This window comes from Osmerus mordax, chromosome 13 (assembly GCF_038355195.1).
Source record: "Osmerus mordax isolate fOsmMor3 chromosome 13, fOsmMor3.pri, whole genome shotgun sequence".
Classification (NCBI taxonomy): domain Eukaryota; kingdom Metazoa; phylum Chordata; class Actinopteri; order Osmeriformes; family Osmeridae; genus Osmerus; species Osmerus mordax.
In genome coordinates this window covers 1791702-1812824 of record NC_090062.1, presented here as the reverse complement: position 1 = coordinate 1812824, position 21123 = coordinate 1791702, and the positions used below count along the sequence as shown (strand labels likewise).

Sequence of the window (21123 nt, the reverse complement as noted above, 5' to 3'; positions counted from 1 at the left end):
CAGACCAGCAACATGTGATTGGATGTCAACACTGTTGTATCACGCATCCATGCCAGTGAGTCTCTCATTTCAAAATCAATTACAGCACTCTGGTGATGTTTTAATGGAGGGACACCTGCTAACGCTGAATCTTGTCACTTGTTTTATGTCCTCTGACTCTTGTCACTGTCTTACTCAGAATGTATGCACCAAAGCATTCAACAATCTTCTAAGGATAAACAATAATTAAAAAAAAATCATTTTTAACATCCACAATGAACTGGAAAATTGAACTGGCGAAAGCATACATGTTAAAAATTTCAATAAACCCCATGACCAGATTTCCTCTCCACACATTTACAAAATGGACAAAAACAGAAAGAAACATTTTGTATTTCTATTACTGACATTACTGTTTCATCTCTGAATATCTACATATGGATACATAAAGTGCCCCTTCTTAACACCCAACATTCATGCATACCGTCAGAATCTAACTATGTCTAATAGATCATTAGCTATGTTCTGAATCAACATATTAGTAATGTGTGCAGCAGTTTGTGTATGATACGGTATCTGGAAAGTCCACCTGGATTCCTCTTCATGAGACAGTGTGTCTCCAGGCCCGACTTCAGGCTAAGTCCTACTGTAATTGTGTGCCAGAGTACTCTTGACACCTCTCCTTTTGTTCTGTAAGTTAAACGAGACATTAGACTTCAGAAGTTTTTCTGTACAGATAAAAGCATAAAGTAAGTCTTCATGAGCCTTGCTTCAAGCACTTCATTAACGGCTGGCATTCCAAGGGCTTCTTTTCAGTGTAGCAAAACAACAAATGACAGTAATTTCAAAGTGTTTTGGACACCAACCCATGGTTTTGTAGTTACACTACAGGTCTTACCAGCAAGCAGGAGCTCAACATCCTCATTCTCTTCCAACACCCGTGGCTTGAGAAGGAGGGCAAAGAAGACAGCCAAGCCAATCACCTGAGGGCACACACAAGGTTCTAACATCACTGAGCCAATCACTTCTCAACAGCATGCTGTATGGGCAATCAAGGGTATAGGGTACTGTACTCTTGATTTTCATTTCCGCTTGATGTCGAGCACTGCACTTCACTTGAAGAAATCCCATTACAAACAACATCCCTCCTGACAACAAACTTTCTTATTCTCCTTTCACCTTGAGGGGCTGCAGGATGAAGATGCTTTGGAAGAGTGACAGGCCCAGGGAGATGACCCACTGGATAGACTTGTCCTTGCCATATTCAAAGCCGTAGATAAGGGTGAAGTAGGTGGAGATACCACTGATGGACAGAAGCAGGAACCAAGCAATGAAGACGAACCACCAGGGCAGGGTGCAGCATGCAGCCTTTTTAGGCTTACAGACCGGAAGAGGACTGGAAGAGGAGAAAGTCATTTCAAAGTCAGACTCTTCATGGAAAACATTCTATACAAACCCAACCAAGGTGTTTTACCAGTAAGTCATGTGGCTGGTGCAGACCATCTCAGCCTTCTTCAGAAGCAGACTGGAAGTACTGAGGAGCTGCTGGTGCTCCTCTGGGCTGGAGAAGATTCCGGGGTTCAGTCTCTCCAGGGACATGGACAGTCGGTGCAGACAAGACAGGACAAACTGGCTACAGAACACCCAGTGGGGATGACTCTCACTCTCCCCTGAGACAAGAGAGAGAAAACCAAGTTCAGTTGATGTCAGACCTTAGGAATTAGGGGTAATACTGACAGTATTTTTCACTTCAGTTGGGAATACCGCCATAGAAGACAAGGAATTATTGTAAGTGTGATCGTTTCTTCAGAGATTGGATGGGTTATCTAGGGGGGCCTTGGTTTTGCACTGTCATTGAAGCACCTTGCATAAGATGGATCACACCATGAACACTTTCCAGGGCTGGGACAAGATCAGAGCTTGACAGTAGCCTCTCCTTTAGCTCCACAACCTGGTTTCTCTGGTTCCTACTGAGCATGTTCACCAGATCCTCTGTGTCCTGAAGAGGAAGAGGAAGGATACACAAGTCACAACCATTTAACAAGTCATTAACCTCAGAAAGTTCAAAGGGTATGCATTAGCTTAGGCCACACAGAGAAACAAATTTTCTTGGGACTGTATCTGGGGTTTCTACTTGCAGCTGTGCAAGTATCAGTTATAATAAAATGTCAATAACTAAGTCTTCAGTAAACTAACAATTCACAAACAGCATGACAACTGTGAGAAGTGGCCTTAGGACCATTTTAATGTCAGTCGCATCTCAAGAGAAGCACTGACAGCACGAGTTCTGAATGAGGCGATGGATGAAGTGTGGCCGACAAGTTTGCACTGACATCCAATGACAAAGCTTGAGAGAATGTATGGGGGGGGTTGACCTTGAGGATGGTTGGCATGGTAACGACGCGAGGTTTGAGGGTCTGCCTGCGTGTGTCCTTCCCCGAGGTCTTTGAATGACGTGGTCTGATGCTGCGGAAGATGGTGATGATGAGGATGTTGATGGGGAACATGAGAAGGCCACTCTCCACACCCACCATGATTTGTTCCCAGGTGATTTCCAGCGAACCTGTAATGACACACACACACCAATTGCATAGTGTTGTGTGTACTCTAGGGATGGATGGATATTGGATGTAGCATTATTTAGTATGCCTGTGAGAGGGCAGGCAGGGGTGAGGAAACTATACAGGGAACAGAATGGCTCTTGGTCTTGCCCAGACACACACAGCTGCATCCTCTTTTTATCCTTACTGTCTAATCATTTTGCTCTCTATCTACAATAAACAATCCCTCTCTGTTTCTAAATGATCCATTTGCGAGCATTACAAGTTAGTGAAGGACAAATCAAAACAAACTGAATTTAAGTGGGCACCTGAGCAGAAAAACAAAGGGATGTGATTTTCTTACCGATCTTGAGGATGATGGGGGAGTTTCCGTCTTTCGGAATGTTCCAGAAGGCAATGTTGATTGCCATGGTGCAGAGGAGGAGGGACATGCAGCAGGAGACTCTCTGAGCACGTGTGAAAGGGCTACGCCAGGGAGGGTCAACCACAGACACCCAGATGTGCTCGTCCCGGAACCCAAACGCTGTCCTACTCTGAAAGATGTTCCTAGGAGAGAGAGGTACAAGGAGGGCAGAAAATGGACTGTCAGGAGGAGAATGGGATACTAATTATCACTGAACTGAAGAGTTAGACGGATTTAACTATTGAATTTTCTTTTTTGTGTCTTCTCCGTGGTGTGTGTTTTCACCTAAAGCTGGTAATCTCATTACTCTTTGCTGGGGTGAATGTCTTCTTGGTCAGACCTTCTCCTTTCTCTGCACTCAACCAGGAAGAGCACAGGAAATGGCACACCTTGCGAGTCTGCAGATCTTGCACAGTCACCTTGTCCACATACCTGACAACATGACATCATCAGAAAACCTCAGATACCAGACCAGCGGTGTACGGCCACTGTCTGCCTGTGTCTGCTTTGATTGACTATTTTGATCAACTGACACATCTCCAACTCAGACCTTCCAGCTGTCAAGGGACCTGGGAATATGCTCTGCTAGTGTCGAAGCACAGCAACAAACTCTGGCTCATTTGCAGGGTGGTATTTTAAGATGGGCATTAACCAGCGGGCACCAAGTGATGGGAGGCAGGGTTGACATTTAGAGGCGTTCTCAGCTGGGAGGCAGTAGGGAGGCTGATAATGTCACCAATAAAGAGTTGGAGCACCCAGCTGCCAAATCTCTGTAATTCAAGACAGCTACAGAATATACAGATCTGATTTGAAATCGAGGGATTGACAACATTCCCAAGTCCTTCCTTACAAAGTGGTATCATTCTATCACCCGTCCAACCATTGGTGATTCTTTTCCATTGTTGGGAAACCAGGACACCACAGGATGCCTGTTCTAAGACTTGCCATCACACCCAGGAACCTTCTAGATTTATTGGTGTACAGCGTACCAGGAGGGGTTCTCGCCCTCGTTGTTGTGCCAGAGCTGGAGACTCTGTAACTCCCCCAGGGGATAGGGCGTGGCCAGGAGGAACACATCCACAGCTCCTCGCTCCAACACTGCGGGCTTGCTTGGGTCTGTCAGCTGGTGGGTGTCACTGTTCCCTTCCGCGCCAGTGAGCTTTGCTGTTACCTATTAGAATATGTTTTGTCATTCAACAATCTATCAACCAACTAACCATTCAATCATTCTGTCAAAAACAAAACAAAAGTAATGAACTGGAGCATACCATGGCAGAGGTACCCGCTCCTTTCCGATGGCCAGTCTGCACGCTCAGTAGGTAGTTATAGCAGGCACATGGGTGGCTGTCTGCCAGTAGGGTCATCTTTCTCTGGAAACAACATGGAACAACAATACAAGTCAGAGAAACAGAGTGTGTGTGTGTGTATGCTCGAGAGTGCATGAGTAAAAGAGTACGAGAGATAAGGAGGGAAAAGCTGTGCCGCAAGCCTCACCCTAGACATGGCCTTTCTGTCAGAGTAGCAGGCCCAGATCAAAGTGAGCAGATAGAGGCCAAAGAAGGCTGACAGAAGAACCAACACCACATAGTTGTCTTTAGCAGTGGAAAAGTACTCCGCAGTGCGAGTCAAGTCGATGTAGTTTGGTTTCACAAAAAAGGCGCTGCCAAAGAACGTCAGGTGGTTACACAGACAGTGGGTGTTCTCTGGACTGCTGCTTATACCCACCTAGGACAGATGCATTGGAGTTGGGAAAAGATATTAGAGTTATACAAATCAGAGCACCTTCATCAATACTTAAAGTGACATAAGATATATACGTATTCCAATTCCAGTGTCCTTACCCAGCAGCCATAGACGCTCCAGCTGTTAAGGTCTGGGTCCCAGTACACACACTTGCTGGAAAAGGTGGTGATCCGCAGCTGCAAACCTGGACTCCAGGTAGTGTTGTAAAGGCTAGTGTGGATGTACCAGATCCCAGCTCTGTCCTCCAGCATCTCAGGGGTGACTAGCCAGCGATACCCTCCTGCTCGGGGGGGAAAGCACACTGTTATCAATATGTCTCCCTCACTCTCGATGAGATAACAACATATTTGTTTACTGACACATCTCAGGATGATTACAGAAGTGCGTTTTGCAACACTGTGAATCAGTGTAATGGGATGACTTGAGTCTTGTGTGTGTGCTGCATGTGTGTGTGTATTTGTGTGTGTTTGCTATTGCACCTCTAGGCTTCAGGATGGTGCTGTGGTTGTAGCGGGTGTGGTTGGGTGGGGCGCCTGCGCCCAGTAGCAGCTGTAGTGACACGTTCCTGCTGGGCTCCATATTGATGACCACCGTCTGATTGGTGTCTGACACATTGAAGGAGGTCAGGACCGCTGTCCCATTCATGACGTCCATAGTGTTGGTGGTGACAGCAGCAGCATTTGAACGAGCAAAGTGGATCTATAGACACCGAAGAAAGACAACCCGGTTGGTTGGAGTTCCGTGCACTGCCTGGAGCTATGTAAGGTGAAATAAAACTGTTTTCCCAGGCATAGACTATGCCTAGTCCTAGATTAAAAAACATTTCAACAAAGGTTTAAAAAGTGTTAAATAATTTCATTTGCAATATATAGTGGTAGCTGTACCTCAAAAGCCTCTGATAAGTTAGTTATGTGGATCTCTGATGTGCCACTAAACAGCAAAAGATTGCAGACAGCTCCTGTGATGGTCTCATTGGATGCATGAGGGTTCTCGAAGTAGGTGGCCAGCTGGGAAATGGATATAAGCCCACAAACCAACGAACATCTGTCATTTCAGATGACAGTTACACACAAACTTGCCCACACATAACACACATGCACACACCAGTCACACATACTTGAGTTTTGACGACAGAGAGGTTTCCCACATGTGGCTTTAGTACTGAGTATGGGGGGAAGGTGATAGACACACCCGCATCATCTGACCCCAGAACCATGTTGTCCAGAGCTGCAGGGGTGGTGCTTCAGAGGCAGGAGATGAGTACAAAACATTTGAATAAGTGAACAAAACAATATAATTTGCAATAGCTATTGTATTACACACTGCAAATGTCAATGGACCACACCCAGAACAAATCTGATGGGAAGCTAACACTTGTTTGATTGCAGGTTTGTCACGTGTATGTAAGTCAAAATACACTAAACTGTGATGGCAGCACAAACCTGGTCATGTAGATAGTGCCTGTTTCATGCTGTATGACTATAGGCGTGGTGGAAGGTGTACCCATTACTGAGGCAAGGGTCAGGTAGATTTCAATGGACTGGTCATACAGTGCTTGGTCCTTGTTGACAGCAACAAAATACAACACAGCAATGTATCAGCAACTGTCAAACTGTATGCAGCCCTTTAATTGATTTAATATTTGATATCAAATTTGATATCAAATTTTGTTTGTTGTAGATTTTGAGTAGATTACTATATCACATTGTCAACTCTGCATCCAAAACTGAGTGTGTCTATCATACATGTTGTCCCCCTTGGCCACCACACTTCTTCATGGAGAGGAGCAGAATGGCTCCAGTAGAGTTGATGATGTGGCTGATAGTGCTGTTGTCAAAGATCACTCCCTGACGAGTCAGACTCTGGGCAATTTTCAGGAGAAAATTAATATATTCCATCTGTGTGTGTGTGTGTGTGAGAGAGAGAGAGAGAGAGAGAGAGAGAGAGAGAGAGAGAGAGAGAGAGAGAGAGAGAGAGAGAGAGAGAGAGAGAGAGAGAGAGAGAGAGAGAGAGAGAGAGAAAGAAATGTGGAGGATTAACAAAATAAACAATAATATTGGAAGCACAAACACTCCAAAACTCCCTGACCCTAACTGGACTAAATTAAATTTTCACAACTGATTTTCAACATCAGTGTGTGCTGAGGCTAGATGAGAGAAAGTCAGGAATCAAGAAACCATTGTAGATGAGCCTGGTCAGACAGCCTGAGTCTAAATAAGTGAACACTACCTTGGAATTGTCTGTGGGCTCTCCTACAGTCAGCTCCATCCTCTGCAGCTCATTATCAGCATCCTGACATGAGACAGGATGAATACAACCCCATTATCCACTGCAGCTAATATATTGACAAAATTGTTGCTCTATGCTGTACAAACATGTTAAAGCTGCTGGCATAAGATGCCGTAAGCATCACATTAAAATAACAATATTTGTTCAATCAGAATCAGAATCAGAAAGGGTTTTAATCGCCATGAAAGTTTGCACAAACAAGGAATTTACTTTGGCAGAAGTAATGTCACGTAAAGATATGAAACATCATAGCACATCTCTGACCTGAAGGTACTGGGAGGTGTAGTTTTGAAGAAGTGATATGACAGGCAGGGTCCTTGCAAAACCTGTTGAAATATACATGAGAGATGGAAAGACAGGAGAGAGGGTAGTAGGAGAGTGTGTGTGTGTGTGTGTGTGTGTGTGTGTGTGTGTGAGAGAGAGAGAGAGAGAGAGAGAGAGAGAGAGAGAGAGAGAGAGAGAGAGAGAGAGAGAGAGAGAGAGAGAGAGAGAGAGAGAGAGAGAGAATGGCAGAGAATGACTTGCTTGAGGGGGTCAAGCTTCTAAAACACATCTACCAACATTTTAACTTACGTTTCTTTTTCGCTTCTCCAAGGTTGTTGGTGTTTTGGCTCTACAGAAGTAAACATAACTATCTATGAAAACGCATTAAAAGATTATAGTTATGTCATTATTCACCACAGATGAGGACGGGTATGGTCACTTACATTTGATAGGTTAACAAGAAATCTAAAATCTGCAAAAAAGATTGGTTGTTACAATCAGTAAGTAAACAAAGTTGTTGTGTATTTTGTAAGAACTAAAAGAAAGAAGAAAATATGGGTTATTTCAGCACTGTACATAGGGTGCAGAGATAGCCCTGTTTGATGCTGCAGTTCCTAGTGGTGACCAGCTGTAAAGGATCCAACGTCAAGTAGGTACAGAGGAAGGGGGTGCTCCCATTATCTGTGGGGACTATACACACACTCAGACATACACACACACACATACACACACACATTGACACACATAACAAGTATTGACATACATACCAATTGAAACACGCACACATGAAGAGAATGAGAGTCTTATTAAAATGTTTCATTTAGTGCCCTTCAGAAGTAGACAATTTGTATTTTTTATCATTACTGACTTGCTTTCAATTCACGGTCCCTGTTCATTGCATGTAATTCACTAAAAAGCTAAGCTTTCCCTTTGACATCCAAAAAGACTGGAAGCAACGGATTAATTCAGATTACTCAGCTTTATCAGTTAATTGGAAAATCTATTGAATTTGCATGGCTCACTGTGAACAATCAGAGAATCTGGACAGAAGTAAGCCTTGCAGACTTACCAGTATTCACATGGGAGGACAACTCACACTACAAAGCTTATGAACAGACAACACAACTGTAGAGATGCTTGTGTTTGTAATTAGTCATATGAATCGGTTATAGTCCCTTATGGTTTACACATTCTAACTAGTCCTACCTTTTTTCTTTGTTGTACTTACCAACTAGGTTACCCTGGTATGTTCCTAGAATCCCTTCCCCCACCCACCAGTTGAGCTTGGTGGAATTCCTGTCCTGAGTAAAGTTCTGGATAAATGTCTTCACCTCACAGTCTATGACTTTCAGCAGCTGACCACCTCGCTGACTGCAAGCGAGTTCAGCCTGGCTCCAGTTCTTCGGTGTTTCAATGAATTCATAACACACATTCTGGAACACATGCTTGAACACTTTAAGAGTGTCCTGGTTTACATTCTCTTGTTTGCATTTTTCAGCCCAAGTAATTTGTCCAAACGCAATCCACAAAAACAAAGATACTCGTATAAGCAGATCCATGGATGTTCTGATATTGAGCTGAATCACAGACTGCTAGAGGTTAACAAGTGCCCAAGGGAAAGGTAAGGTGAAGAAAAGTGACGCTGTCCAACTCATGGAAAACATGGAGCTTTCTTCAGATAAAAAAACTTGAATATGCTGTAACTACATTAGGAAAATCTCTGCACACTCAAACAACATGCAAAGTGAAAAGTGCAGAGACTTCTGCCAAGGTCACAGAAATTGAGGAAGTTGAAGGTCTGACCACACGACTGTAGGCCCAACATAGAACAGGACTGTAAAGGGTTTTTGAAATTCAGGATTTAATAATTATAGCCTTATTCACAAGCTATGAAGCCCTCTACATCAGAGAACACAACACAGTGTGACTTAAAACAATGAGAAGGCTGCTTAATCACATTTTTCACATGAGCTCACACTTGCAGTCATTCTTTCAGAGACTGATCTCCAAAATATCGCGAGAATACATCCAGGAAGTAAAATCTAATGCTGTGCTCAACGTGAGTGGTTAGTGGAAAGTGCTTCCAGTGCCTGCTTGTGTTACAGTGACATAATATCAATGGCGGGACAACTGAAGGTAACAACTTAGAAAATACATTTAGTTTCACGTCAAGCGACAGGAATGTCTGACAACTAAAACAAAGAACAGAACTGGCGTGGCCACTTGGGTTTGGTTCTTTACCGAAATACGAGACAGCTAACGTTAGCCAAACAGACATACACATTGCTAGTTGTTGAATGTGGTTCATGTAACTTCACTAGTGTCTGTTTAGCTAGCTAGCAAGCTTGTTCATGTCACCTACCCTGCTTGAGCTGTTATGACAAATTTGGTTCAGCATTACTAGCTTACCACCATAAACGTGATCCATTGGTCATCCTTCTAATTTCTCATGGTCATGTCTCATCATGTGTTAAGTTGTAGCAAGTCCCCTTTCAAATCAGTCAACAGTCATGGACTTGGTCAAATGTTTCTATTGATTAAATTGCAATATCACAGTACTGATTGATATCTGCATGGAACAACTGATGACTATTTTGTCAATAATACAAAATATTTGAATTCATTGTAATGCATACTGGTAGAATAAGTAGTGCTACATAGAAAGCTTACTTGATTATCTGTATTGTTTTTCTATTCTATTTGATCCTGCCGTCTCCTGCAGAAAAGACTGAAGGATGCAGTGCAGATCATTGGTTCTGGAAGCGTGCTGTTTGTCTCCTATCTCACCGCTGTTGGAGATGAGCGTTTCTATGCCAACCAGCTCATGCCCCTGCTGCAGAGGATTGTTGGAGCAGAGACAGCCCATGTAATGGCAGTGAAAGTGATTGGTCTGGGTCTGGTTCCTCGGAATTGCTACCAAGATCCTGCTTCTCTGGTCAGTGTAGGTTGGAGTGTGGAACTCTGAGGCCTGGTGTCCTAGCCTGGTCAACCAGACTGACTGCTTTGTTTCTGAATAGTTTTCATTGGAATTAAAACAGAATGTAAGCATGCACGACCAGGTTGGTTCAAAAGGTTAGATGTCAACCAAACAAAGATAAAGACTAATCCAAGATCAAAGGTAGTTTTCACAAAGCATTGACGTCAAGTACTAATAGTGGACCATGATCTCCATTTGTACAGAGTAATAAAACATTGTGTCACTTCAAGTCATTTCTTTTATATTATTATTGTTATCTCCAGGAAGTAAACATCATGGGCTGCAAGTTCAGGAACCCCATCGGAATTGCAGCCGGCTTTGACAAACACGGGGAAGCTGTGGATGGGCTGTACCGACTGGGCTTTGGCTTTGTGGAGGTGGGAACCATCACTCCTAAACCCCAGGAGGGGAACCCCAAGCCTCGTGTCTTCAGACTCACCAAAGATGAGGCTGTAATCAACAGGTACGGGCTGATACTCATGGTCGGTCTGTTAGGGTGTCCACTGTATTACTGTTAGAGCTGTGCAAGTTTAGTGTCCTTGACTGTCTGGTCTATTTACTAAATGGGGATGTGATAGCTCAGTGGTTAGAGCATTTTACTGCAGATCAAAAGGTTCAGGTTGCAGGTTCAGCATTGGCATCTGCTGAGTTATTATATTATTATTATCATATGCACTTTTCTATTTCGATTTGAATGACGATGTCTTCTAAATAAATACACATAAATGACAGAGAATTAATTTTTTAAGTTGATCCATATTTACATGCATGAAAGTCTGACAATAGTAAATGTGAAAAGGTTCTGTCAGCATGGAAAGAAGTTGCAGATACTGGATATTGGACTCTGATATTGGCCACGCCTGATGGGTTGGTGGTTGTTATATAGTTTGGGATCTGTTATCTGTCTTCCATCAGTCATATAATCTATACTATAAAATAGATAGTTTTAGTTGTTAATGTGGGTATCAGAGACCACTTATTTCGGTTTACATTACAAACATGCTACCAACATATCCCCAGCTTTATTATGTCTACATCTATTAAGTTGCTATATTCTGTATATTAATATATTAACAATAATCTAAGCATCATGGCTGAAAATAAAGTTTCACTCAAGACAATTCCACTGTCTTTCTCAATGATTCATAGACAGGGACACTCCACCATGAAGGGATGAGTCATACATGAAAGTGGTTTCGACTTTGTTTTAAAGAAGTACAGTAGGATTGTATTAATCCGTGCGGGAAAATAGCTTCAGCCGTATCAAAAGGCAAAATACAATATAGTGTGTCTAAGGGAGAATTGTGGCAGAGAGTGGTTAAAACCCAAGTTAGGAACAAGCAGATGGATGACATGCATGCTGAAGCCAAGCTGCTGATTACAATTCACCTGGAATAGGCTACATCTAGACCTGTGTAGTCTGTATAGTAACACACATATTTAAGATGGACTTGTAAACATTTGAAAGGTAATTAAGCTTTCTCAAAAGCAGCTCTGATGCTTCTTTAAGTGCGTGACTTTTGTGCAGTTTTTTCAGATTTTCTAGTGTTTAGTTTTTGAATGGCAACTGATGTTGCACACAGGAACTTGAAGAATGGGTCTTCCAGATCGATATTTGAACTCTTTGTTCTTTTAGTCATAATGAAAGACCAGGATGGTATGTCAGTTGATTGAAATTTAATTCATGAGGCATCAAACTTTTGAATTCTTCACAGCAAATTAATTTAAGCCTTTTGTGTGTTGTTAATTAGAATGGAATTAATACAATGGGTTTAATTTAGCATCCCATACATGGGGTTCTGGGCATCCTGAGCCTCTATATGAGGAATGCTTTCCCCCTCAGCTCTGAGCAGCAAAACATGTCAGAAGTTCAAAGACACTCATGAGTAAAAGGAAATCAGCATGAAATGGAAAAAGTTCTCATGTGACGGTTATGTCCAGGGATGGGGTTGAAAATTAGCCAGGTGGCTAAAACCGGCACTTTTACTGAAACGCTGATTAATGTGCACTGTCCCTGTAAAAATAAAATAAACTCTAATGTAACATATCCCCTTTTAAAACCACCTCAGACCACTTTTCTTTCTTCATGGAATTGCTATATGATCATCAATTGCCTACGTATGGAAGCCCATTTCCACCAGTAAAAAAAATAGAAAAAAGAAAGGGTTAAGTCAAAATTATGAGATACTTAATCGAAATTATGAGATAGGCCTACAAAGTGAGCATGTGAGAGTTCAACTTTAATACAATACGGTCAAAGTAGCAACTTGTTGGCAAATTATAGAGGATAATCAATTTGAAATGGACATGGTTTGTGAGTAGCAACTCGGACATCGGTTAGGCCAGCAAGGTGATGAAGGGATCTTTCATTTTCAGCGCCATACTGGAGCACATGTGTACTTGGTATCTCATAATTTCGACTTAGTATCTCATAGTTATAACAATCTTTAATCTTTTTTAATGTTCTTTTACTGGCGGAAATGGGCTTCCATACCTACCTCTATGTATTAATGGGTGAAACTTTTAATAGCATGTGTCATAGCATGTGTGATGGACCAGTACAATTTGTTGTGTTGTGTCCTGAACTTCATAAATCGAACTGTCCAATGCTTTAGTTAGCAACATGATGTTAAGTGAGCCGTTGTTAACTGTGTCCGACCTATGTTGTTATTGTGAACCTTGTGTGACTCATTGGTGTTAAGCGTTGTTGTCTTGTTCCAGATATGGTTTTAACAGCTGTGGTCTGCTGGCTGCCCAGGAGAGGCTGAAGGCCAGATCAGGAACACAGGCAGAGCTCACTAAAGGTAAACACAACCTCGGGCTAAAATGCTACTGTCCTGTTTTAATGAGGATGACACTGACAAAGTTCAGAGTCTGTCAGAGTAACTGTGGTGTTTTTGAGCATCATTGCTGCAGTATAGTTACATTCTAATGTACAATGTTTATGCATGATCAATGTGTTTACCCAAGTCCAGTCAAATGGCATCTTCTGCTAATTTGCTTTTAGTAAAGTCCACCTACCTAAAGATAGCCTAGTAAAGTCTAACCTCACCTGCTTCCAGTCAGTGACCCATACTCCTCCCTGCTCCTGTCTCTGCTCATGCCATGTGTTTTTAGCTGGCCTGCCCCTAGGCATCAACTTGGGCAAGAACAAACTGTCCCAGAGTGCAACGGGAGACTATCTGGAGGGGGTGCGTGGGCTGGGGCCGCTGGCAGACTACCTGGTGGTCAACGTCAGCAGTCCCAACACCCCGGGCCTCCGAGACCTGCAGAGCAAGGATGAGCTCAGGCAGTTACTGCACAAGGTAGGAAAACAACCCTCAAAACAGCTCCCTCCCTCTTCACCTCTTCATCCTCCTACTCCCCTCCCTACCTCTTCCCATCTCTTCACCCCTTCACCCTCCTACTCCCCTCCTCTCAAACGGAATAACTGATAGTCAACTCACAGTACTGCCTGCAGGGTACACTATTATGGCGTTTGTTTTGAAATGGTATTGATAATCTGAGTATCCCTCTAAGCCTGAGCCTGACAGTTCAAAACACTGAGTGGAGAGTCTGTATTCCAACCACATAACCTGGACTTTGCCATGCATTATAAAAAAAAGGGATGGTTAAGGATTTGTGACTACAGGTAATTGCCTTTCCCTCTCTATGGCAGAGACGTGAATTTACACATGCAGTCGCAATGCCACTACTGCTGGGGAAACAGGTTAACCTGCTTGTAAAAGGACTAAAGGGAGTCAGATGGCTGAGCGGTGAGGGAGTCGGGCTAGTAATCTGAAGGTTGCCAGTTCGATTCCCAGCCGTGCCAAATGACGTTGTGTCCTTGGGCAAGGCAATTCACCCTACTTGCTTGGGGGGAATGTCCCTGTAGTTACTGTAAGTCGCTCTGGATAAGAGTGTCTGCTAAATGTAAATGTAATGTAAATGTAAAAGATCCCAAAACTGTCACTCAAATAATCCTGTCATCATGAATCATGTACAGCTCTCTGACTGTGAAAATGGTTTATCCATCATATCTGTCTTGTTGTTGTGCCTCCCGCCTCCTCTCCGCTGGTCTCCTGCAGGTGCTAAAGGAGCGTGATGCACTCCAGGGGGGGTCAAAGCCCCCGGTCTTGGTGAAGATCGCCCCAGACCTCACCCACCAGGACAAGCAGGACATCGCCGATGTCATCACTGAGGTCAGAGTTGAGCCTTGTGCAGTCAGGGTTGTGTTGTGTTTGAGTGTTTCAGTTTGACCACTGGCCTCTCAGCCCTGTTTATTTTCAGGGCCCTTCTTTCTACTCAGCTCACGTAACAGTGGACTGTGGGTGTAGTCCTCACCCAAGCAGGATTCTGCCCTAGGCTTTCACAGGCAGAGAAGTTTGTTAATACCTTCATTGAAATGCATTACATCTCCTCTTCCTCCCCCTCAATGGATTGCTCTTGGAAGAGAGAGGGACTTTGCTAATGTGAGGGGGAAAGAGGAAGAAAGCGTTGCGAATATTTGATCTGTATCTCATTTGGACCTCAACATCCGTGTATATACTAAGCTAGTCACTGAACACTACTCTGACAATAGCAAATGCATGTATGCAAGTTTAATGACAAAAAGCTCCTCAACGGACACTAATAATCTTCTTGACAGTGATCGACCGGGGTTTGACGTCCTTAACCATGTGTGATTTACTTGTGCCCCCCCCCCCTCTCACTTTAAGCTGGGTGTGGATGGTCTGATGATATCCAACACCACAGTGTCTAGGCCTGACAACCTCAAAGATCCCCAGAAATGTGAAGTAGGGGGGCTGAGCGGCAGACCGGTCATGGAACTGTCCACACACACGGTCAGGGAGATGTACAGCCTCACAAAAGGTACTGTACTGTTAACGGGCGGTACCTTAACCACAATGACAAAATCTTAAGAGTACGACGTGCTGGACCAAATTCATTTTTTCTTTTCAATTCAAAGTGTTTTTGTCACCCAGAAAACTGACACAACTGTAAAAAACAAATAATAACAAGGATGTTTCTCTTCTCATTTGAAGGCAAGGTGCCAATCATAGGAGTTGGGGGTGTTTCCTCTGGGCAGGATGCCATGGAAAAGATCCGTGCTGGCGCCTCATTGGTCCAGCTGTACACTGCCCTCATTTATCAAGGACCTCCAGTAGTCAACAAGATCAAACGAGAGCTTGAGCAACTTCTTACGTGAGGATGGAAAGATAGCATAAACATAGTGTTGTATCAGGAGTTTATATATTATATATAGGTGCATCTCAGTAAATTAGAATATCATGGAAAGGTTTGTTTATAAGTAAATTCAAAAGGTGAAACTCCTATATACAGAGGGATTACACACAGAGTGAAACATTTCAAGTGTTTATTTCTTTAAATTTTTATGATTATGGCTTACAGGTAATGAACCCCCCCCCCCCCCCCCCCCCCCCCAAAAAGAAAAAAAAGTATCTCAGAAAATGTGAATATTGTGAAAAAGTTCAATATTGTAGACCGATGATGTCCCACGCTAATCAGATAATTAACTCAGGGAAGGAAAAAGTGTGGTTGAAAAAGGTGCACAAGCAACAGGGATAACCGCAGCCTTGAGGGGATTGTGAAGCAACGGCCATTCAAGAATTTGGGGGAGATTCACAAGGAGTGGATTGCAGCTGGAGTCCGTGCTTCAAAAGCCACCACGCAAGATGTATCCAGGACATGGGCTACAACTGTCGCATTCCTCATGTCAAGCCACTCCTGAATCAGATACAACGTCAGAAGCGTTGAGCTATAACCCTCTTACCTGGGCCAATGAGAAAATGAACTGGACCGTTGATCAGTGGTCTAAAGTCCTCTTTTCAGATGAAAGTAAATGTTGCATTTCATTTGGAAATCATCAGAGGTCATCAAAGGTCCCAGAGTCTGGAGAAAAGGTGGAGAGGCACATAATCCAAGTTGCTTGAAGTCTAGTGTGAAGTTTCCACAGTCAGTGATGATTTGGGGAGCCATGTCGTCTGCTGGTGTAGGTCCACTGTTTTATCAAGTCCAAAGTCAATGCAGCCGTCTACCAGGACATTTTAGAGCACTTCATGCTTCCTTCCGCTGACAAGCTTTATGGAGATGCTGATTTCATTTTCCAGCAGGACTTGGCACCTGCCCACACTGCCAGACGTACCAGTACCTGGTTTAATGACCATGGTATCACTGTGCTTGATTGGCCAGCAAATTCACCTGACCTGAACCCCATAGAGAATCTATGGGTATTGTCAAGAGGAAGATGAGAGACACCAGACCCAACAATGCAGACAAGCTGAAGGCCGCTATCAAAGCATCCTGGGCTTTGTAATATTATGATTTTATGAGATACTGAATTTGGTGTTTTCATTAGATGTAAGCCATCATAAAAATGTTAAGAAATAAACACTTGAAATGTTTCACTCTGTGTGTAATGCCTCTGTATAATATATGATTTTTAACTTTTGAATTTACTTATCGAAATAAACAAACCTTTCCACAATATTCTATTTAACTTATTTTATTTTTCTCTAATCACATGCTAAATCTAGTCATTGGGTTCTCTTCTAAGGTTGTTTATCAGGCCTAGGTATGTCAGGGAAAATATTTGTGCTTACAAAGTATGTATTAACAATTAGGTAGTATGATTAAATGTGTTTTAAACCAATCACTATCATGCTTTCCAGGGAACAAGGCTTCAGCAGCGTATCAGAGGCAGTAGGAGCTGACCACAGAGACACAAACAGGACCACCCGGATACAGAGTCATCAGAGAGACAGCACTGCTACAGACTCTGAGAACTCCGCCCTGGCTAGCACTTCCACTTGCTAGTTAAATGACTAAATGTAAATGTAGTTATAGGCTGATTTCCGGATTGATCTCTGACTTAATTACTGGAGAAGGGAAAACCTGTTCCTCTGTACAGGTGTTGACCAATCCAGACATGCCGGATCAGTGATTGCTCCTTTCAAAGTCAGAAAGGAAGGTTTTATTTTGACTGAAGACAACTTCCTGCACTTACTTGAAGCCTGTATGTACAGTATGTGTACACAGTAATTAGTTTGTGCTACTGTGGTATCATACCAGTAATGCAAAGAAAATACTGTCAAATATGGGCCTCCACATGCAGCTTTAGAATCACTTTGAGCAAAATCTACACTTTTGTCATTTGTGCCATCTCCAGTGTTTGCACAGATCTCAACATACTTTGCATCTTGGTTGGTGGTCTAGTTAATGTAAGAGTAGGGAGATGTCTGTGGTGTAAAGGCAGTGTGTAATTTCCCCACAAACGGTATGGATTTTACTGGCTTGTTTGTTGCTTGTAAGTAGCCAGAATAGTTAGCATCAATATGCTTTTTACTGCAATCATGCTGATAGCGAAGATTTGAGCCAGGGAATTTTGACCTAACCTGTTAATAATAATATAATGTTCTTTATCCTGAGATACTGTACAGTGTGCGTGTTATTGGCATGTGTTGTGTATTATGACTGGTTGAGTTGTAACTCAAAATGTGATGGAAGCACATACGTATATCTTTTACTACACATATTTTTTGTTACTTTCAGGTAAGATCTCAATTAGAGGCAATTACAAGTTAAGTGACAAAACTACCAGACAAATTTCTTCCAGCGTTAACAACAAAGAAGCAGGTTATCCTGTAATTGCCTTTGCATATATAAAAGGGAAATCTAGTTCAATTACTGTGCCATTGTCAGCAGGTTTAGAACTCATGTAAGCTGATAAAAGATCTTCCACTTCTTGGCTGTCTGCAGAGGAGGTATTGTGCTGTGTATGTGAAAATTAAATAGTGGATTCTTCTGCTTAGATCTCAGAGATGTGAGGTTATAACCTAAACCAAGCTCAAAAGCTTCCTGTGCAGTGGGCCACTTCTCTGTTCTAAGTTATTCACAAAAGCTATTGTGTCAAATACATAATGTGATGTCAGTGCCTTCAGAAATGAAATAAATGATTATCATCCAGTGCTTTCAGTGGATGTGTTTACAAGTGAGTACAATCCTGAATATCACCGTTTCAGGGGCTCTATTGTGTATTTCTTCGTACTGCGTAAGAGCAGGTTATTAAGGCAAAAAATTTATGTATGCCCTTTGGGACTGCATTACCTGTACACTGCCATCATTCCTCTGTTCTAAGATGTCCTGTCTAGCCGTTGGTTTCTCCCAGTGAGTTAGACTTACAGACCCAGTGTTGGAGAGGTGGAGAGTGGGTTATTTTAAGTATTTCCTTGGGGTCATGTCAGCTCAAGCAGACACTAAGAAGAAAGAAAGCTTCAGGCACTTTGAGTAGCCATTTCTTACATGAGTTCTATATCAAATGAGCAGGAACTCAGATGAATAGAAACCAGATTACTGTGGGAAGAGGTGGGAACTATTATGGCATGTCCATGACAACTGAACATCCCAGAGTGATTCACCTAGTGTACTGATGATGACTAAGTACCATTGGCGGAAACTGCAGGGCTGGTCATCAAGTCAATAAACTTCTGATGGTCTACTAATGAGGCAGGGAAATTAATGCATATTTCTGATGCAGAGCTTCTTAGTGGAAACCTTTTAATGAAATAAAACCACAAGGGATCTTATTCCGGATTGTGGGTTTTGATAGTCTCCAAAGTAATGACTGATGACCCCTAATGACACACCCTGCATGACTTTGTCAGAGTATAGAGCTGTGTCTGAAACAACTGAATCATTCACTCAGTTCAGCACGTAGGCACAGATTAATTCAGTCCAAACAACCAAGGCTTTCCGATGTTGTCAGAAATAAACCCCAGGTCTCAGTTTTCCCTCAATCAAAATCCCTCTCATATCCTCCATTTCCGCTCATCCCATAACCCTTTACCCTTTGGCTATTGGCGTCATCACTGACAACAAGTCCTATAACTGCACACCACGCTGTGTCAACGCACACAACCCTCACTGCACTGTTTGCTTTGTTTGGTCATTGAATGTTCTTTTTGGCGTGGTCACACATTAACACATTTTCTGGAGGGCCTCCCTAACACCTGATTGGCTGAGACTGAGGGTGCTGTCTGACACATGGCTGTCACGGCTCTAAGAACAGAAGGAGATGCAGGCGATGGTGGTGGGGGAGTGGATTAGCAGGGTAGAAGGGCTCTATACCCTCCGGAGAGATCTAGTGTCCACAGATAGATAGCCCCGCCCTGCTTCACCTCCTGTTTTCCCCCGAAAGCAGGATTATTGGAGGATGTGGTGATTGATGGAAGGCCAGATACAAGCACACAGAGACACACAGATACTCTGACTCTTTACACACGCAGACATCCAGTATGTTTACTCCTACTCAGACCTGCATGCAAACCTTGTAAACAAAACATGTTGAAAACACACACACCTAACACACTTTTCCACTAGTCACTAAACTCCTACCTGCCTTGACTGAGTGTGGTGGTTGTGTGGGGAAGGAAACAAGATATACAAGGGTCCTGTTCAAATAAGCGCTAAACTGCATTTGGTCATAGCTGATGGAAAGGCTTTTAAAGGTTTATAGTCTTCCCTTCTCCCAGATGGTGTGACTCAGGCCATTGTGGGCAGCAGCTGTGGTGAGGAGTTGCTTCTTGGTGACAGGCCCCAGGCAACGGAATTGAAGCTGAACCCCCATGGCATTAAGCCCCACCCCGCCCCTCTGTCCTCACTCATACACAGAACACACAAACACTCTCACATGTGCACGCATTCACACTCTTGCTCTCTTCTACTCAGATCTGCATGCAAAGCTTGTAAACAAATCATGTTGACCATCCTCAACAGCTGCTCTCTGTTCCTAGACCATGCAAAATTATACAAGAAAAAAGGAAAACGGGCTAGTTAATATAAGCATTTGATTTTCCGCTCTCGTTCTTCAAGTTTTCGCCACAAGCCTCAAGTCCACGCCACAGTATTGACGTACGCTTTTGGCCCATATTAATTGTTAATGGGGGGGAGTCAGGTGGCTAAGCGGTTAGGGAATCGGGCTAGTAATCTGAAGGTTGCCAGTTCTATTCCCGGCCGTGCCAAAAAATGACGTTGTGTCCTTGGGCAAGGCACTTCACCCTACTTGCCTCGGGGGAATGTCCCTGTAGCCTACTTACTGTAAGTCACTCTGGATAAGAGCATCTGCTAAATGTAAATGTGATGGTACTAGGGGGCTTGTATATTCAAATAGGCTATCTAATTTGGAATGGTCTTCCCATTCTCTCCTTCTTTGATCTTCTCTTCCTCTGTCCAATCAAGCAGTGTAAGGAATGTTTATTTTGACATTTATGAGATATTCTTTAGACTCTGCTTCCCCTTTTTTACAGCATAAACTAGAATGTTATATTTGTGATCTTCTGGATGTGAACATTAACCATAGAAGATCCAAGCCAATGCAAAACAGTTTAACTTCGTAGTAACTAGTGACATAGTAACTTCCCTGAACTTTAAAAAGGGGGAGAGAGATCTTGTCAATCATTGGTCTTGTAGGCAATCATCCTTGAAGGATGAGAAGGATGATATTAGGAAGAATCAATCTCAAAGACGTGTAACATACTCATGCATGGAGGAACACACACGCCAGGGCATCCACTGGAGTAATTAGTCTCTGCACTTTGTCCCATCGTCCTTACATTTACATTACATTTAGTCATTTAGCAGACACTCTTATCCAGAGCGACTTACAGTAAATACAGGGACATTCCCCCGAGGCAAGCAGGGTGAAGTGCCTTGCCCAAGGACACAACGTAAGTTGGCATGACCGGGAATCGAACTGGCAACCTTCGGATTACTAGCCCGATTCCCTCACCGCTCAGCCACCTGACTCCTTCCTCCCAGGGCAGTCAGGAACAGTGAAAAACCACATCAACAGTGGTCAAGTCCAAGTCCTCACCCATGTCCTGGCTAGAGCAAGCTGCATGTTCTTTTTA

The 21123-nt window shown here is 43.1% G+C and overlaps 1 protein-coding gene across 1 annotated transcript; it reads left to right on the top strand.

Annotated features, from left to right (window-relative positions):
• Positions 1-9297: 9297 nt before the first annotated feature.
• Positions 9298-18181, top strand: dhodh (dihydroorotate dehydrogenase). Its single transcript, XM_067248985.1, has 9 exons — positions 9298-9375; positions 9962-10174; positions 10480-10679; positions 12938-13020; positions 13334-13521; positions 14284-14397; positions 14914-15067; positions 15241-15400; positions 16888-18181. Exons 1-9 carry the CDS (start codon positions 9358-9360, stop codon positions 17030-17032), a joined length of 1275 nt encoding a protein of 424 aa, XP_067105086.1. The 5' UTR covers positions 9298-9357; the 3' UTR covers positions 17033-18181.
• The last annotated feature ends 2942 nt before the right edge of the window (positions 18182-21123 follow it).